This window comes from Neophocaena asiaeorientalis, unplaced genomic scaffold (genome assembly GCF_003031525.2).
Source record: "Neophocaena asiaeorientalis asiaeorientalis breed wild unplaced genomic scaffold, Neophocaena_asiaeorientalis_V1.1 scaffold388, whole genome shotgun sequence".
Taxonomy (NCBI): Eukaryota; Metazoa; Chordata; class Mammalia; order Artiodactyla; family Phocoenidae; genus Neophocaena; species Neophocaena asiaeorientalis.
In genome coordinates this window covers 6,166,918-6,186,421 of record NW_020172738.1, presented here as the reverse complement: position 1 = coordinate 6,186,421, position 19,504 = coordinate 6,166,918, and the positions used below count along the sequence as shown (strand labels likewise).

Genomic DNA, 19,504 nt, shown 5'->3' with positions numbered 1-19,504 from the left:
TAATTGTAAAGTGATGTAGTTATTTTCAGTTCTAGGCTCAGCATTGGTAAGGTAGAGTGATGATTTTACACAAAAGAAAATAAGGAAATGATTAACTCAAATAAAAGATAAAATGCTTAATGTCTTAAATACAACCTGAATCCTACCAGTTTAACTTGGTGCATTTTAGCTGAGTAGAGTGAAATTTCAAATTTTGAGAAGTCTCACAATATTATACAAAGTAATCTTTATAAAGGGTGTGGTCAATAGGAAGTAAATAACAAAAGTGAAGAATAAAATAAAATAAAGCTGAGCAATTAACCACCCAGTTGTATTTAAACCAACATCTGTAGCTTTTATTAGAATGGAATAATTCTAAACACAGTAGTCCAAAAATTAAACAAAAGCAGTCTCTTATAAATGCAGAATACAGCAATACAGGAAAGGCGTAAAGTGAAGACTTGAAGTTATCTGTGGTTTGTACGGGAATTCTGATCTCCACTATCTTAGATGCTTTCCCAGGAGAGTCCCTGACACAAATTTTAAATGTTGACCATAACTTCCAAGAAAAAGAACACATACACGAAAATCATGTTATTGGAATCAACGCCTTGCATTCCAAAGAAAATATAGCTGCTTTGTGGGTGAAGACAATGGATGCCAGCTCTCAGCCAGTGCTCTAGGGGGGGCTAAAATGTCTAATTTGTTTTCAGCAAAAATGGCTGCAGACACATAATTCAAATAAAGGGGATGCCTGGAGAAATGCAAAAGTTCCCTTCAATCTCACTCAATCTGTTACAAATATCCTATGCAATAATTTGTGATCTACTATGGTACACTAATTAATTAATTAATTAATTGCAATATATCTAAAGATGCTACCTGAAGGAAACTGCCCATTTGTTTCTTAACTATGTTCTTTTATGATGCCAACTTTGGAATTAGGTGCTGAAAACAAGTTTTTATAAAATGCTTGCATACAAGATTGTCGTTCAAGGGCTAGAAATGATCTTGATTTAATATCCAATAATCAAAATGCAGCCAAATATTTAGTGATAAGGAATGTATCTGATCCAATATCTGTCTTAGCCATAAATGTAAATTTCTGCAGGGCAGATTTAAGATCATACCTGTCTGTGGGTTCTCACTGCATGGGAATGGTAGAAGTTGTAATGATATAGGCTCTTAATACAAGACTCACTTTTCTTCAGTGAGGCCAGGTTCATTCACAGTCCAGTTACCTGAGAAACATCCTTGGGCTTGGAAGGGTGGAGTCCAAGTGTTTGAGAAATGGGATGCGCATCTTGGTTCATATGCCCCAAAGCCCTTAGTTTCTAGATTTGAAAAATGGGGCAGAATGGATAAGTGGTTTTCCATGCATTTGGTTAGTGAACAAATCTGTTAACCATTTTCGTGGCCTCTATTTGAATACCTGTGATTAAGGAAGTTGAACAATAAACATTTTACTCTATTATGTTTCAAAGTAAAACTATGCTTACCGAGGAGTAAGGTGTAATCTTCACCACAGTTAAGAAGTGTGAAAATCGTCTGATAGTAATGTTAGTGACTAATGACTATGGTCACATTTATTGAACAATTACATACATTTTCTAACCGAATCCTCACAATAGCGTAAATATGATTAAAAAAAATTTGAGAGTGATGCATAAAGAGGTTGATTCACTTGCACAAAGTCATAGATCTAGGGGTGCTTTAGCTTAGGATTTTTAGGCCATTATGGTCAACTCCCCAACTGTATGCCCTTCAAGACTGCCTCACTTTCCCCCTACATTACAAATTACCTTTTATATGTGGACAAGGAAGCAAAAAAGTATGATACTTAAACATTTGTAGGGCCCAAGTCTATTTTTTATTTTTACTTCTGAAGACTAGATATAATTGTTAAAAAGTGTTCTCTGCTCATCCTCAAAAATGGTGAACGTAACCATGACAAACTAGTGAATGCCAACATTGCCAAATGAACCCGCGCCCTTGTTATACTGTATTGCGATTATTTATTTATTGTGTTCTTTCACTGCAGTGTGAACATCTAGAGGGACACGATTCTGCCTTTATCAGTGCCTAGTTCATAATATGTGCTCAAGAAATACTTGCATAAATAAACGACTGTAGAAACAATTATCCTCTAGAATTGGATGACAAAAGCATGTTCACCAACATCCAATTTTCATTGCTCTAAAGTTTTACTAGATTTTATGGTTGATTTTCATCCCCCAAATTTTCATCTCAACTTAAAATATCTTACACTATGACTGTCCATGGTGTACATATTTTATGATTTATTAGTTAATATTTTATCAGAATAAACATAATTTAAACTTCAGGCACTTTGAAAGGCCACTTAGGAAGATAATCAATTTTCAGAGGTACACAATTAACCTTGCTAATATTTGGAATATATAAACTGTGTGAAGGATCACTGGTGTCATCCGGATGGGGAGGAAAACTTAAGGGAAGAAATAAAAATCTTTGGGTAATGCCTCGCACAGTGAGAAATAGACAATTTTGCTCCAGGGCAGTGTGGGAGTGACCATCTTCCATCCTGAGGCATTCTCCCTAGAATCCCTGTAACACTGACTTGGTTTGCTTAATTAACTATGGTAGAATTAATTTCCATAAGGTTATGCAGATCTTTTTTTACCTAAGCACACCTAGTGCTGTAGTCTTTGGTAGAAGTGAATTCCCAATAATACTAACGCTTTAGCTGTTTGAGAATCATGTTGCATTTCCCCCCCAAATTACAATCATTTGTAGCAGCAATTTTTTATTCCTATGTGTGTTCACCACTTCAGCATCTAATCTGATGGGCTGATAATGAAATACAATTTATTACGTTAGATAGTTAGAATTAAAAGTCCATTTCATTTGCCAGCCCATTATGGCTTAAAACCAAACCAAACATAAGAAAACAACATAACAGAAAACCATGAGTCAACAAACCACTCATCCATCTAGTTTCAACAATTTCTTACAGATTGAGGAATAAATCCTTAAATTCAGACTGGGCTTCAAGTAACATATGGATTGACTGGCAGCTGAAATGCTAATAAACTCTGATAAGAACTGAAGTTTCCATAGCTACGATCCAGGTTATGGAACATGATTATTCTTATAAAAAAAAATCAGAATGAAAATGATTTGTAATGGTAAAAATGAAGGTCTAGGACTTCTACATTAAAAAGCTGGGCTGATATTTAAAAAAATATATATCTTTCTGAGCCTTTTGAAGAAAGTAAAAGATGTTAAGGTAATTTATAATTTTTAAATTGCCAGTGTTTTCTCCTTGTTAATTGATTTTGCTTTATCACAGTGAATATGCGATTGAGGACAATAAGTGTTATTAAGCTAGATGGGTAAAATACTTACCCTTGTATATAATTAATTAAACTTCAGTTCTACTTTTGATTGATTAAAATACAATTTTTCTATCTCCGGCTCCATTTATTTCTGTGATTCTTTGGATTCCTCTACTTCAGGGCATGCTGACTTTTATACCTGCTGGTTATTTATCCACCCATGTGTATATATGTGTATACATATATACACATTTTACATTATTAGTCCTGCCAATAATATCAGCTAACTTTATTATGTATACTCTTACTATTGTTGAACTTTATGCTAAGTTCTCTACAGTCATCACCTCTCATAATCTTCACATAAGCAGGAGGTGGGTGCTATTATTTCCAGCATTTTACAGGTGAGCTTTGAAAGTCCTATGTTCCTGTTTTTGTTTTGATTTGACTTTGGCTTTCAGTATTCCTTTCTGTGGCTCAGGTGTTTAAACCTCATGTATCAAGGATCATCATAATTGCCACCGCTTTAATTACCAGACTGGTAAGGATTAACGTGGCCCTGGTGATCTGCGATATTTGAGTTACAGCACAAAGCCATTACAGAGCACCATTTTGGAAAATAGTGGAGGGTCAAAAAGAGATTATTTCTAAGACAAATGATATTAGAAATGTGTATTTCCTTGATTACTGCTATATTTTGCATGAATTATTCAGATTCATAAATCTTAATTTTAAATTGCAAAGGAAACACACAATAAGAAAGTTCATTCCAGGACTTCCCTGGTAGTGCAGTGGTTAAGAATCTGCCTGCCAATGCAGGGGACACGGGTTCGAGCCCTGGTTTGGGAAGATCCCACGTGCCGCGGAGCAACTAAGCCTGTGCGCCACAACTACTGAGCCTGTGCTCTAGATGCTGCGAGCCACAACTATGAAGCCCGTGCGCCTAGAGCCAGTGTTCCGCAACAAGAGAAGCCACTGCAATGAGAAGCCCGTGCAAAGCAGTGAAGAAAGCCCATGCGTGGCGACGAAGACCCAGTGCAGCCAAATTAAATAAATAAATAAGTAAATTTATTTAAAAAAAAAGTTCATTCCAAATAATTACATCATTTTATTTGAAATTGAACAGAAAACTCTTTGTAGTAATCAGAAAAAAGTGAACCTTGGTTCTACTGTGTCTTATTAGTATATGAACACATTTTTGAGAAGCAAAATCATGACTCTGTTTACATAAACTTACGTTTTTCTTCCCCCAGATATTTGCACCCTCACATCACCTTTCAGTGCGAGAGCTTTAGCCTTTGATTTGCTACTTTTGGTGCTTTGAAGAAGTGTTTGCTACCCAGGCAACATTCATTTAATATTAACTTTAAATACTCTTACTGTAATTTCTTTCTTTCTTTTTTTTTTTTTTACATCTTTATTGGAGTATAATTGCTTTACAATGGTGTGTTAGTTTCTGCTTTATAACAAAGTGAATCAGTTATACATATACATGTGTTCCCATATTGCTTCCTTAATAAAGTTATTAAAATGAAAAAATAATTATTAAGAAAAAAACACAAAAAATAAAAACGGACGGATAGAACCCGAGGATAAATGGTGGAAGCAAAGCTATACAGAATAAATCTTGCTGTCAAAGTCCAAGTCCTCAATTTGGGATGATTCTTTGTGTATTCATGTATTGCCTCTTTGGCAGGTCCAGACTTTTCTCCGGACTCCCTCCCAGCTAACCATGGCGCACTAGCCCCCTTCAGGCTGTGTCCACGTCGCCAACCCCAGTCCTATCCCGTTGCTCCGACCGAAGCCCGAGCCTCAACTCCCAGCCCCGCCCGCCCCGGCGGGTGAGCAGACAAGCCTCTCGGCCTGGTGAGTGCCGGTCGGCCCTGATCCTCTGGTGCGGGAATCTCTCCGCTTTGCTCTCCGCACCCCTGTTGCTGCGCTCTCCTCCGCGGCTCCGAAGCTTCCCCCCTCCGCCACCCGCAGTCTCCGCCCGAGAAGGGGCTTCCTACTGGGTGAAAACCTTTCCTCCTTCACGGCTCCCTCCCACTGGTGCAGGTCCCGTCCCTATTCTTTTGTCTGTGTTTTTTCTTTTGCTCTACCCAGGTACGTGGGGAGTTTCTTGCCTTTTGGGAGGTCTGAGGTCTTCTGCCAGCGTTCAGTAGGTGTTCTGTAGGAGTTGTTCTACGTGTAGATGTAATTCTGGTGTGTCTGTGGGGAGGATGGTGATCTCCGCGTCTTACTCTTCCGCCATCTTCCCGGAAGCCTCCTGCCTGTAATTTCTAATGAGACATTTTCTCTAAGTAGATTCCGCCATAATCATTGGAGTTTGGGGCTGACAAGATGTTAAGAGAATAAGCAGCACCTTGCTTTTAAAACCACATCTTTGATGAAGGTAAAATGTGTTCTCATCCCACAGGAAGTGTTCCTTTTCACATGAAATCCTCCAGGATGATGAGTTCTAATCCTGAGGAAGACCCTCTGGACACGTTTCTCCAGTATATTGAGGATATGGGGATGAAGGCCTACGACGGATTGGTTATTCAGAATGCATCGGACATTGCGCGAGAAAATGATCGCTTGAGAAATGAAACAAACCTGGCCTACTTGAAGGAAAAGAATGAAAAACGCCGAAGACAAGAAGAAGCAATAAAACGGTACGTATAAATGAAAGTGTTCTGACTTTTGCACACCTCAGGGTATCTGTGAGTTCTGCAGAGGCTGTGATGCTGTCACCTGGTCAAGAAGGGGTTTGTCAAAGTTCGACTTGAGGAGACAAAGTGAAAGTGTCTTCTCAACTGTGATGAAAACACAACGCAGCCTACTGACAGGACACTTGCCGTAGTTAACAAAAGTTGTTTACTTTTGTGTCGTGAGTATGGAGACGCAGACGGGGTGGGGAAAGAATTCAGTTTCCTCTAAATAAAAGTTCATACTGAACAATCTCTCGATAAAAGATTAAGGGAACACACACTTTAATATTTAATGAAAATCCCTATATTTAATGGTCTTTGTATCATCCTTATAAGAGAGTTCACCATCTTTCTAGATTATGAAAAGACTTGTCAGTAATTATAATTATGTGAGTTTCTGAAGTGGAATACTCAGTGTGTGCCCTCTGTGTAGAATTCTGTGGCTATTACATCTCTTGTCTGGTACTGAGTGCCCCAGGTTTGTTCAAATGAAATGACTTTTATGCTGCAAAACTTACCTGCTACAAGCAAATGAGCCCTGATTGCAGCCTCCAAATGGAGGCTAAGTTCCCTAGCGTGCTGAGACCAAAGTAAGGATACATATCTTTTGATTTTTCCAAAAAATGTTACAATATTTTCTGAGTGTATGTGTTGCGGGGTTACAGGTAGAGATATGTGTTTGATGGAGTCCTGTTTCTTCAATGGAGTCCATTTACTAAGTGCAAAGAGACAGAATTTAGGAAATGAATCCATCAGTTGCCTGGATAACTGAATGGTAATAATAAGCTATTTTGATAGCCAGTTGGTGGATTTTTCATCTAATCTGGAATTAATCCTTTTGCTTACTCTCTGTGAACATTATGATATGAAGGAAAAGAACATATTCTTTTGAGGTAAACTATTGATTCTTATAAAGAAGCTAGGTAAGGATTCACTATTCCAATCATTTAATGGCAAACAACTCTGTACGAGAGGGTGGGAAGGAAGAGAGAGAGAAAGAGGGCGAGAGATTTGGAAATTTTGTACAAGATTGGTTGAAAGAGTGTCATCTTTTTTCTCTGGACTATTCAAATGGAAATCTATTCTATTACCAGGTATACAAAGATTTGTAAAGTGGCATGCTTGATAAACATATTCATAATTGCAGATGTTATTCTGAGATATGTTATTTTTTTATTTCTACCTAATTTTAGTTGGTATCACAGGTTCCTTTCTAGGATGCACTAAGTGCCCTTTCTTAGAACAACTTTTTTTTTTTTCTGCTAATTACCTCTGATGAACTTCTTTTTTTTTTAACCAAGATGTATTTTTTTATACATTTATTTATTTTATTTATTTATTTTTGACTGCATTGGGTCTTCGGGCAAGCGGGCTACTCTTCGTTGCGGTGCCCACGGGCTTCTCATTGCTGTGGCTTCTCTCGTTGCGGAGCACTGGCTCTAGAGCACAGGCTCAATAGTTGTGGCATGTGGGCTTAGTTGCTCCGAGGCATTTGGGATCTTCCCAGACCAGGGGTCGAACACGTGTCCTCTGCACTGGCAGGCAGATCCTTAACCACTGCACCACCAGGGAAGCCCTGAACTTCTATATGTATGTAAACATTTTAATTTACTTTTGTGAGTCTAAGGTTTCAGAAACTGAGAACAAAAAAGGTTATCCTACGTGATTTCTAAAATAACTTCATCTCTAAAATCTAAAGTTTCCCAATCTTGCCATTAAACATAATTCACTCTTTTCTCTAAGCATAGAGACAAAATTATTTGCTGAATAGTTCTATTAGATTGTACAGAGCACCCCAGGGTGCTTATCACTGTATTATTAGCTTCTGTGTTTCATCAACAACCTCAGAAAGTTTCTGTCTAAAGATCCATAGATATTAAGAAAGTAAAAATGACTCATTTTAAGTGGTCAAGTGTTCAAAGGGGCATTACCAACAATTCCAAGGAGTCAAAAGTCCAGGGGACAGGGGCTGGAATTTAGGTAGGTGGAGACACAGCAAAACCCTGTCATTGCATGGTAAATGAGGTCCAGGAAATTCAGTTAAGGAGACTTTGTGTTAGTTCTGCTACATTAACAAAGCAATATTTTCTAGAATTACATTACAAACATAAAGATAGTTCAGATCACACATTGAATTGAAAAAGTCCCAAACGATCTGGACAATTTTGCTTCCACATCACACTGTCAACACAATATAAAACTGTAGTCTAGCCCTGCTTAAGAACAGAGTAAGGGCAAGAGAAGTCACCCACCCTGTGTGTGTGTGTTGGGGGGGAGGTGTATGTTTAATCAATGTCGACGTCTTGTTTGAAACAGTTCTTCTGAGTATGAGTGTTCTTTCTTGTATCAAATAAGTAAAGATTCAAAGAGGGGGGAAGAAAAGGTACTTGTCAGTTTTATTTTTTAATAAATTTATTTATTTATTGGCTGTGTTGAGTCTTCGTTGCTGCATGCTGGCTTTCCCTAGTTGCAGAGAGCGGGGGCCACTCTTTGTTGTGGTGCGTGGGTTTCTCATTGTGGTGAGCACGGGCCCCAGGTGCGCGGGCCTCCGCAGTTGTGGCACACGGGCTCAGTAGTTGTGGCTCCGGGCTCTAGAGCACAGGCTCAGTAGTTATGGTGCACGGGCCTAGTTGCTCCGTGGCATGTGGGATGTGGGATCTTCCTGGACCAGGGCTCGAACCCATGTCCCTCGCATTGGCAGGCAGATTCTTAACCACTGTGCCACCAGGGAAATCCCTACTTGTCAGTTTTAAGTTAGCAGTTTATCTTTCTATAATCAGATTAGGAGGCAAATGAAGAACCCACTGGTAGCAGGAAGAAACAAGAGCCTTCTAGGATCTGGCATTTGAGGAGATAGATATTCAGTTACTGTGCACTTTCATTGTTTCCATGGCAGGACATAAGCCAGAGACGTGGGAGTAGGTATGCCTGAAGCCAGTTTACTCTTAAGGTTCCATAGCAATATTGCTTGTAAGGCTCTTGTTGCCACAGTAGTTGGTGTTACCCACAGGAGAGTTATAAATGTGTGTACTTTATGTCTCAGTGACCTAGTGACGGTGGCATTTTAGATGATGAGGCTATTCAGAATTTGTCAGTAGATGTGGGTAGAGTTGAAGAATAAACCAACTTCCCAGGCATGGGGACACCAACTAGAGGTCAGCAGACTGCTAGGTCATAGTAAAGTGAGCTGATGTTCAAGTTGAATTCTGACCCCACCCATGAAATAAGGGGTCAGGCATAGAGGCTTTAATCCTGGAAGCAAGAAATGATGGTGAACCCGTGAGCTAGATAGGGCATCTCTCACCTGAGGTCAAGGTGATTAGAGACAATGAGCAAGTAATGCACACAATATGTGACATGGTTGATGATGTTCAAGTTACAATGTAAGTTTCATGAGCAGAATGACTCTGTAGATACAGTTCTTAGAACAGGATCTGAAGCCAACTTATTGTTCAATAAACAACTTGCTGTTAAGTATATTCATTCATTGGTGAAATATTTATTGAAACCTTACTAAGTGCCAGGAAATGTTCTAGACCTTTATGAGACAGCAATGAACAGAACAAAGTTCCTGGTTATAAAAGAATTATATTCTGAGAGAAGGGTGAAAGAGAGGCAACATGAAAGAAATAAGTATAAATAAATATATATGATAGGTGGTAATAAATTTTTACACTATAAAATAAAGCAGGGTGAGGGCAATCAGAATAGAGGCCAGGGAAGACCTCTGAAATCCAACAACAGCTGAGCAGAGACATTAGACGTTGGGAGCCTGTTGCCAGAGACAGGAGCCACATGGCTGTCTGGGGAAGAGAATTCTCGACAGAAGAAACAGCAAGTTTGATGTGTTCCGAGAAGGGAAGGTGTCATGTGGTGACCAAGCAAAGATGGAAGGGGTCTAAGTTCGACTGGTAGTGGGGCCACCAGGTAATGTAGAGCATTATAAGTTCATGTTTTACTCTAAAAGAAAAAAAAAATATTCATTGAAGATTTCTTGAGCAGAGGTATGGCATACCCTAAACTGCCCTTTTTAACAAGGATTACTCTGGTTTTTATGTGTTGAACAGATGGACAGGGCATAGTTGGATGCAGGGAATTCAGAGAGAAAGCTTTTGTAGTAATTCAAGTGAGAGATGATGGTAGTTTAGACCAGGGTGGTACTAGTAAATGTGGTATAAAATGCTAAAATTTGGGGCACCAGTAAAATTTTCTAATTGATGAGACATAGAAGTTGAATAAGAGAAAGGAATTGAAGATGGCTCTCAAGTTTGTCTCATTGCTGTTCTGGTTTCGTTGTTGTTATGTTATGTTTCGTTTTTCCTGAAACAACTAGAAGAATGCTGCATCCACTTAATGAAATGGTAAAGACTAAAACAGGGAGTAAATTTAGTTTAAATGGTGGGGGAATGGGAGTTCAGCTTTCATAAGCCAGTGCTGGGAGCTCTTTTAGATATTCAAGTGGAGAATTCTGGATAGGCAGTTGGATCCAGGGCTCATGGTGGAGATCAAAACTGGAGGTTTTAATATGAGAGTCATAGATTTTTTAGTCACGAGCCTGGTTAAGGATCCCTAGGACCTAAAATTAGATAGAGAGGATAAAAGCACATAGGACTGTTCCTTGGGACACCTAATTGTTTACATGACAGGAACAGTAGAAGAATCCAGTAAGAACAGCTAGTGGGATAAGAGAAGAATCACCAAGGTGGGTGTTGCCTCAGAGTGAAATGACAAAAGTGATTAAAGAAGAGAGAGAGATTTTACTGGTAGATCAAATATATTGAATCCTGAGGATTGAATAATGCCTTTTACTACATTGGTGTTGTTGACAAGAACAGTTTTGGTGGAGGTCTGGGGACAAAACGCAGTGGAGTCATGTTCACAAGAGGATGCAAAAAGAGGAATTGAAACAAGGAAGAGAGGAATAGAGAACTATTTTAGGAACTTTCGAGGTTAAACAAAATTCACAAATATGGAGAGTAGTTGAAGGGGGAAGAGAGGTCTATAGTGTTCTGTTTTTCTGGTTTTTCCCTTTAGGCAGAGCGAAAACTAGCTTATCTGAAATGCTGATATGAAAGATTGCAGTAGAAAGGGAAATGTTAACGACTTAAGAGAGGGAAGGAAAAATTGCTGTGATTATGTCCTTGAGTAGGTGGGAAGGGATGGGATCTCATGTATTTCAGATAGGAATGTTCAGCCACAATGTACAGGTGACTGAGCGATGAATGAACGGATGACTAATTCTGTATGACGGTCCCAAACCTGGCTCCTCAAACACCATTTTATTATTGTGCCATAGGTATCACACACGCTAGGAACTGAAAGATGTAGTATGTATCTTGCTATCGGTAACTCCTCCCCACTCTTTCCTACACTCTTTCCCCCAAATGTTTTCTGGAATCCTAATTTAAAGTGCAAATATCTTTGGAAGAGAAAAAATACTAGTAAAATCTCCTAAATTTTGAGACTTCTCAGATGACTTTCTTTTTTGTTTATTTTTTGTTGAGGTTGTTTTTTATTGAAGTATAGTTGATTTACAATGTTTCAGGTGTACAGCAAAATGAATATATATATATATATATATATATAATTTTTCAGATTCTTTTCCTTTATACATTATTACAAAATACTGAATATAGTTCTCTGTGCTCTACAGTAGGTCCTTGTTGTTTATCTATTTTATACATAGTAGTGTGTATCTGTTAATCCCGAATTCCTAATTTATCCCTCCCCTCCTTTCCCCTTTAGCAACTATAAGTTTGTTTTCAGTCTGTGAGTCTGTTTCTGTTTTGCAAATAAGTTCATTTGTAGCATTCTTTTTTTTAGATTCCACATATAAGTGATATCATAGGATATTTACTTCACTTAGTATTATGATCTCTAGGTCCATCCATGTTGCCCAGATGACTTTCTTTTACAAAAGCAGGGCCCATGCACAGTGTGAGGACATACACAGAAGTCTCTGGATGTTGTCTTGGGAAGAGTTGGAGAGAGAAAACATGAAAGGAGCCAAAAGTGTCATGATTGGGCAGCAGGAGGAGACTAAAGTCCTCCCTGACTTGGGGTGGGGCTATAGCTGCAGATAGCTCAAGTTATTCCATCTCAGTACCCGTTGAAATGTTCAAATTTAATTTTTATTTTGTTCATATGGTGACCAGTATTCTGGGATTCTGACAATTTAAAAGTATAATAAATCTTAAATATTATATAGAATATTCTCACAGTTCAGTTTTAGAATTACTTCAACAACGTTCTTAATAGGAAGTGTATTTTTAAAATTTGTGAATATTTCCTAGCAAGATTCTGGTCACACAGGAATTCTGAGTTCCAGAGAGGGCGACCAAAGCAGAATACCCACATCTAAATTTCACACATAATTTAATACTTTTAACATGCAATTTATGTCAAGTTGTAGAGGAAATTCAACATGACATTAATGAACACAGTCTAATCAATTAAAATTCTTTATCATGTCTGCCGAATGCCTTCTTTAATATATACTATGATTTAATATATAGGATATAAATGCTGAAAAATCTAAAGATGGAGCATGTTTGACCTTGAAAAGGCATTGATGATAATTCTCTGTGAAATATGCCAGTTGCAATTTCAGAACTGTGCAGACTGCCAGGGATTGCTTAAAAAATGGAAATAGGATTTCATATGATTGACCTTCTAGATCACATGTGTGCTAAAATGCCTTTTGTGTTGAAGCTGGGAAGCTTAAAACACTGAGCTCTTAGAAAAGGAATATCCTCATCACATTCTCAGTGTTCTAAGTCACTTAAGCTTTCTGAGCCCAATTCCTTATTTTTAAACTAACTTGAGTCCTTTGTCACTACTAACTTTCTTGTACCTTCACTTCCATTTCTCAAATGGGATTTTACTGAAAAGTCTTATTGGGTGAAACATTTCAAATAAATAAAAAGTGATACTGTTCGTTAGTACTTTTCTTAACAGCCCCAAATAACATTTGGTGAGAAAGAATGAGAGAGATAGACTCAAAGGCGAAAAGTTAATGGAGAATGAAAAAATATTTCAGTAGCTCATCATTTCTGCTATTTTAAATTCTAATGGTTTTCTGCAGGCACTGTTAAATGAGATTTTATTTTTTATTAAAAAGCCTATTAGAAAACAAACATGCAAAACCTACAGTTTCAAACGAGTGAGATCACTTGAGATGGGTTACAAAACCCTAGTTTGTCATGTGTGTGGGTGAAGAGGGATGTTTAAGACGGAGATGATACGTATGTTGAACATTGACACACATAGGCACTAGCCATTAAGAAGGAGGCAACTGACCAATGAGAACAGTCTGGTTACAAACAACCTGTAAGGCAGTACCTGTGTGTACCTGTGAACATATGTCTGCTTTGGGGATTCACTCTTTACAGGAAACATCTTGTTCAGGACATCTAGTAAGAATATTCACTGAGGAAGAGGGGCATAAAAGATCATCTGGTATACCAAACGATGCATGCTTAGGTTTGAGGCTTCCTTCCCTTCATGTGAATTTTTCTATCTGGATTCTGGAGCTAGTCCCTGCATTGTCTCATTTTACTATTAGCCACAGTATTTTGACAACAATATAGGACATATCCCTTAAATAAAAAGCAACAAGAAAATGTGCTCCCAGTACATGCCTTTCTGAGTATTTTTTCTATTGTAGAAAGGGGTTGAATTTTTTTTTCTAATAAAACAAATGCTACATTAGTGAAATTCTCCCAAACATTGCAAGTCCGCAAGACAGCTCTGGACTTTAGCAAAGTGGTTCTGACACAAAGGACTACTTAAGCTGATTAGGAATGTCTCTATTCCCTGTGGATGCCCTCAAGGGATCTATATGAGGTTATATTTCCTGTTTAAAAGTGACAGTCAGAAATGGAATTAGATTAGTTACAGCTCCTTTAAAAAAATACATGCATTTGTATATTAGGATATATACTTGGAAGTTATTTAAATTTGAAGGTTTCAGTATCTCTGTTAGTCAAAGAGAAACAAAGCACCAGGAAAGTTCATCCTTTAGACGATACAGAAAAAAAAAGTAAAAATTAAAAAAAAATTGCTTTCCCTTTACTAAAGCATTGTTACTTAAAAAAAGCAAACGATTCTGATACCGAAGTTTAGAATTGGTTAATATTTTAAATGATTACCCAAAGACATAATTACATTGAGAGCTCTTACTAGAGAAATGTTAACAGTTACATAAATCCTATTTAGATAGTTATGGCTTCTGGAGTCATACTCATGATTTGTGACAGACTTTATGGAAATAGGGAGCATTTACTGAAGTACATTTTAGCGAGCGATATATCCATTCAGTGCAACGTGAATAGCTACTTTGGTCATGAATAGGTAATCTCACTGGGTTTGATTTAATTGCAGGTATGTAGAAAAATGAAATGCTCTATTTGTGTATGAAAATGGATGTTCATTTTGTTCAGGTGAAGTGAGGACCATTAAATGAAACAGGGTTCAGAAACTTTCAGAAATGCTCTACAGCTAGCTTAGAATATTTAGAAATACTCTACAGCCAGCTCTATCTCCTATGCTTAAAGCATAGGGAACAAACCCCCAAAGCCCTCAGCCATACTCCTATCTAGAATGAAACCCAAATCTGCAGCGTGTCAGGGTCTTGCTGGAATGAATCAGCTGATCTGATCTGATGTGAATTTCTGACCTAATTTTGCTGTAGGACTCAGGACTCAGGCAGAGGAAACAAGGTTAATGTGTTGATAAGGGGGTGAGATTAAACAGCAGAGAGTATCTTAATAACCCTCTCTAATTTCAGCTTCCTCTTCTGTTTGTGATTAATTCCAATCACTTTTCTATTAATCATTTCAGAGGACCACGAGATGCTTTGCTTATTTTTTTGTTGTTGCTAAAATTGTGCATCCAGATTTCTTTTTTCAAAGCTAAATAAGATATCCAGACACTGGAATAATTTTCACTAGAATACCAAATGCATGGGGAGATTTTTATTCATAGGACCATACGATTAGAGGAGAGAATTCAATAATTTGCCTTGTTCATCCCTCACTGCTCTATATTGAGCCAGAAGCCAAATCGACAAGGCTGATCCTAAATGAATTGATTTATTTAAAATGTTCTATTTTTTTTAGCGCTGGAGGGGAAATTTAATATTAATGAGCGTATATCTAATGATACCACTTATGCTCATTAATATTAACTTTCCACACTTAGCCTAAGGACACCACATTTGTCCATTTTGGCTGTTGTGCCAGTTCACTTTATAAGTCAAAATGGTGTCTGTCCTGCTGGGCTCCTGTTTTCAGTAAGGGTCGCCACAGTCTTAAGAGGATTTATACAAACATCAGCATTCCTCTGTTTACAATTCACATTACATCTGTATTTGTAATAGATATGATTTTAGGTTTTTCACTCCATCACCTGCCAAGACAATTGGAGGTCACGTTAAGAGGGACCTTTAATGGCTCGTGTTAAGGTAAGCCTTTATTCTTCTCACATACCTTTCTGAGAGCTATTTGTACTTCTGGTTGTTTCAACTTTAATTACATCTGGGACCTAGCAGTCACTTTACATTTTAAGAAGTTCAGTGTCTATTCTGTATCTGAAATAAATAGACAGATGTTGGCAAGAGGAGGGGCTTTTTAGAGCACAATCCCACGTGAGACTGTCAGTCAGCCTGAGAATTAAGCTCTTCTTACGCTGAGGAAATCACAGCAAGAGTGAACCTTCCAAACAGCCAAACCTGTGGCGACCTGAATCACTGAAAAGAAACCCATTGGAAAATTTAAGGTACTCTTTCTTTCAGAAGTAGTGTTAAATATTTAGAGATGGTTATAGATTAATGAGGCAATAGTTTTTAGTCTAGGGCTGTTTCTTTATACTCTTCAGCCTATCAGAGGATATTCTCAATCTTTAAGTAAGCATGGTCTTTGGAAAAGGTTTAAAAACCCAGATAAGGAAAATAAATTATTATAGAGCAAGGGTATGAGTCAGGGGATTTTTTTTTTTAGCTACTAAAAATGCGATATAGCTTAGAGAACATGTCTAATGTAACAAATGATATGGCTAGAGCAGAGGCTGAGCATGTTAATAGAATAGCTTGAAGGCTTCTGTCCAAGTTTGACATAGCCTGAAGAAAACATCTTCATTATAAATGTATGGATCACCTTGAAATTAGCTTGAATCATGAATTGATAGACGGAAAATCAAGCCCCTCTCCCAAAATGAATCTCTGCGTGAAACACATGCCTCTAGAGTTATTCTCAATAACATTCATATTTGGAAATAGAGGACAGAATATTCATGTCCGTGCTAGAATATGAATATAACTAGCCTGCCAGGAAGCAGAGGGAGAAAAAAAGTTTTTAAAGAAAAGCACTTTCATTAAGATGTACAAGGAAGCTGTTTTCAAAATAAAAATACCAGCCCTCAAAATCCACTATTTTAATTAGTAAATTGCATTTTAGTCTTTGATTTGGGACTAAGTATACCATTCAGCATATCCTGATGTTTGAATAAGAAATGAAGTGGTTCAGCAGTGAAGAAGAGCTTCACCAAGAAGACTTGTTAATTTTCTGTTAGGGTGATGTTTGTATGTGTTGCATGGATATTTTGTTTCTATGTAAAGTTTTTCATTAAGCATTTATTGAACATCTATTATAGGTCAGGGATAGTTCTAGGTGCTTGGGATAAAGCAGTGAACGAAACAGTAAAATAAATAAATAAATAAATAATAAAAGCTTGCCCTCACGGGATTTACAATCTGGTGTGAGTGGGGTGAGGAAGACAGACAATAAACAAGTAGAGTAGAGAGCAAGTTAAAATGCAACACGTTCTATGAAGAAAACGAAATCGGGGCGTAGGGGTCAGGGGTTCAGAAAGAGTGCAAAGGTGTACGGGTGGGTCAGGAAGAGACTCACTACGGATGTCACATTTGAGAAAGGGCCTGAAGTAAGTGAGGGGAGAAGCTGTGTGCATCTCTGGGGTGGATTTCTAGGAAGAAGGAACATGCAGAGAAGAGGTCCTAGAGGGGAGCATTCCTGACGTGTTGGGAGGAGCTATAAGGAGGTCAGAGTGGCTGGAGGGGAGCAAGCACGGGGTCAGAAGTTCAGGTCAGAAGTAACGGGGCCACGAGGTCACGGTCAAGATTTTGGCTTCCACTCATTTGAGACGAGATGAGAATGCCATAATCTGACTCCTCTAATACAAAGGAGGATCATTCTGGCTGCTCTGTGGGGCAGAAGCAGGAGCATCAGTTGGGAGCCTGTAAAAACCATCACGGGAAGGACAGATGGTGGCATATGGACCAGAGCAGCCGCGCTGGACAGGGGGAGAAGTGGTGGAATTGGAGGTACATTTTGAAGGTAGAGTTGATGGGATTTGGTGACAGATTGGATGTGGGGTGTGAGAGCGAGATAAAAGATGACATTCCCATTAGCTGGGATGGTGAAGACAGCAGAAAAAGGGGTTTTGGTGAGAAAGGTTTGGGGCAGATTGAGATGTCTGTTAGGCTTTTAATGATTTGTCGGTATCTGTAAGAATTCTGTGTTTCATTTTTGATACTTTGTGGATATGAGATTGAAGAATTGTATAGAAATACTTTTTTTTTAGGGTGTACAGTATAATTTATTCGATCCTTTCCACACGATAGAACTTTTAGGTTGTTAACATTTTTTTTTTTTTTTACTATTCCAGATAATGCTATAATAAACATTCTTTTCAAACTATCTTTTGCACATTTGGAAGTATTTTCATAGGCTAGTACGTTAGAAATATAACTGCTAGATCACAGGGTTGGAGCTAAATTGCCCTCCTGGCATGCAGGACAGACATACAAAATTCAAAGTTGTACACACACGTATTTAAGTTTGAGGAAAGATGATTTTTAACGTTTATTCAGCCAAGGGCAAGCATGTAGCTTAACCAGAGCACACGAACAATTGCCTGGAGGTCTCTGCCTTTGTGCGGAGTTAGTGGAGTTAAGTGATCTTGATTCTAAGAACTATGTGATCTGTGCTCTCAGATGCTTTCCAGCTGGGGCAGAGATAACCATCCTAGTCCTATAATCTAAGAAGCAAGATGAAAGGCAGATGTAGGCATGCAGAATACTTGACATTTTTAGAAAGGAAAAATGCTCTAACAATGGGTAGATTCAATTATTAGCGTTGGTCATGTTCATTTATGGCCTTTTGGGCAGTGATGGAGACGTAGATAATTAGTTTGTCAGTTTATGCACATTGGACAGTTTTCCTGTCCTGGGGTATTTTACTAAACCTGTGGATTATCACCCTATTGTAAGATGGAATTTAGAGTAACAGTGTGTGTTTGTGGGTATAGGAGGGGATAACTGAGTAGTGGGAAAATCCCAGTCCCTGCACAGAAGGTGGCATTGGTTTATTTCACTTCTTAACTTTAGTGAGACCCATAAAGGGGTCCTTAATTCTTAAAGTGAAGTTTACTCATTTGTTAATTAGAAATAATAATATTCTTTTTGTTGTATTGTTAAGAGAAATAAAGATACGACACACGTAGAACAACCAGTGGAGTAGCCACCATATCATGGTAGCTGCCATTATTGTTGGTATTATTATTATCACTACTATCATTGCTTTTACTGTCATCATTATTACCTTCATCTTCATCACGTAATGTAGCTACATTAATAATGACATATGGCACCATGTCCAAAAAAATCTACCTCCATTTAGGTAGAAAGCACCACAAGGAAAGAAATTGGATTGTTTGCTTCAAGTGATTACAAATGACACATACACCCAGACCCCAAGTGTGAATTTCTTACTTTATCATTTTGTTTCATCTTCTTCATGTACACATATTTTTGTTCTTTCTCCTAAAATAAAATTATATGACTGAAAGAATTTTGGCACATGAATAGACTCAAAAGGATGCACTAATTGGTAGTTTTAGTCTTAATTATTAAACTGGTTTCCAAGAGCAGAGAAATTGCTTCTTGCGCATAGTAGGTTTTGAAACATTTGTCATATCAAATTGTATCAAACTCATTCAGTGCACTGATGATCTATTTCCCAAAGGAATAGTAAATAAGCTAGCATAGCATGTGATATTTTAAATGTAATTCACTAATGAATTTCCAGATATTTACAGGGAACTACCCTGAAAGTTTCCCCTCTTGGCAATGAGCTACTAAATTTTTTACTCTTTTCATGGAAATACATACTTTCTGTGAAGAAACTGCGGTAACATTTAGGCTAAAGCTAAACAGAGAAAGAAATAATGACTCATGAAGATAACATAACTACTTTATATCTACAGGAGCTACAGTCTAAAATGAGTTTTTAAATACTCTGATTTGATTTCTTTTCTGGAGAGCAACATATTTTCAACATGGCAGTGTAAATGCTACTAAAAGATTTTAGCTTCATATTATTTTGAGGCTTCCATGGGGAGGCTAACCACACGAAAGCATCTACCTGCCCTTCACACCAGGAAAGAGATCTTCCTTTTAAACCACTTGATGCAGTAATTATAACACTGACCTATCCAGCTCTT

General features: G+C 37.9%; 1 protein-coding gene across 1 annotated transcript in view; it reads left to right on the top strand.

Moving 5' to 3' along the window:
- The first annotated feature begins 5,729 nt into the window (after nucleotides 1-5,729).
- NYAP2 (neuronal tyrosine-phosphorylated phosphoinositide-3-kinase adaptor 2) overlaps nucleotides 5,730-19,504 on the top strand; it is a 202,327-nt gene continuing 188,552 nt past the window's right edge. The window contains exon 1 of the mRNA XM_024740610.1: nucleotides 5,730-5,950. Within this exon, the coding sequence (XP_024596378.1) occupies nucleotides 5,730-5,950 (221 nt within the window). The remainder of the gene's footprint in view (nucleotides 5,951-19,504) is intronic.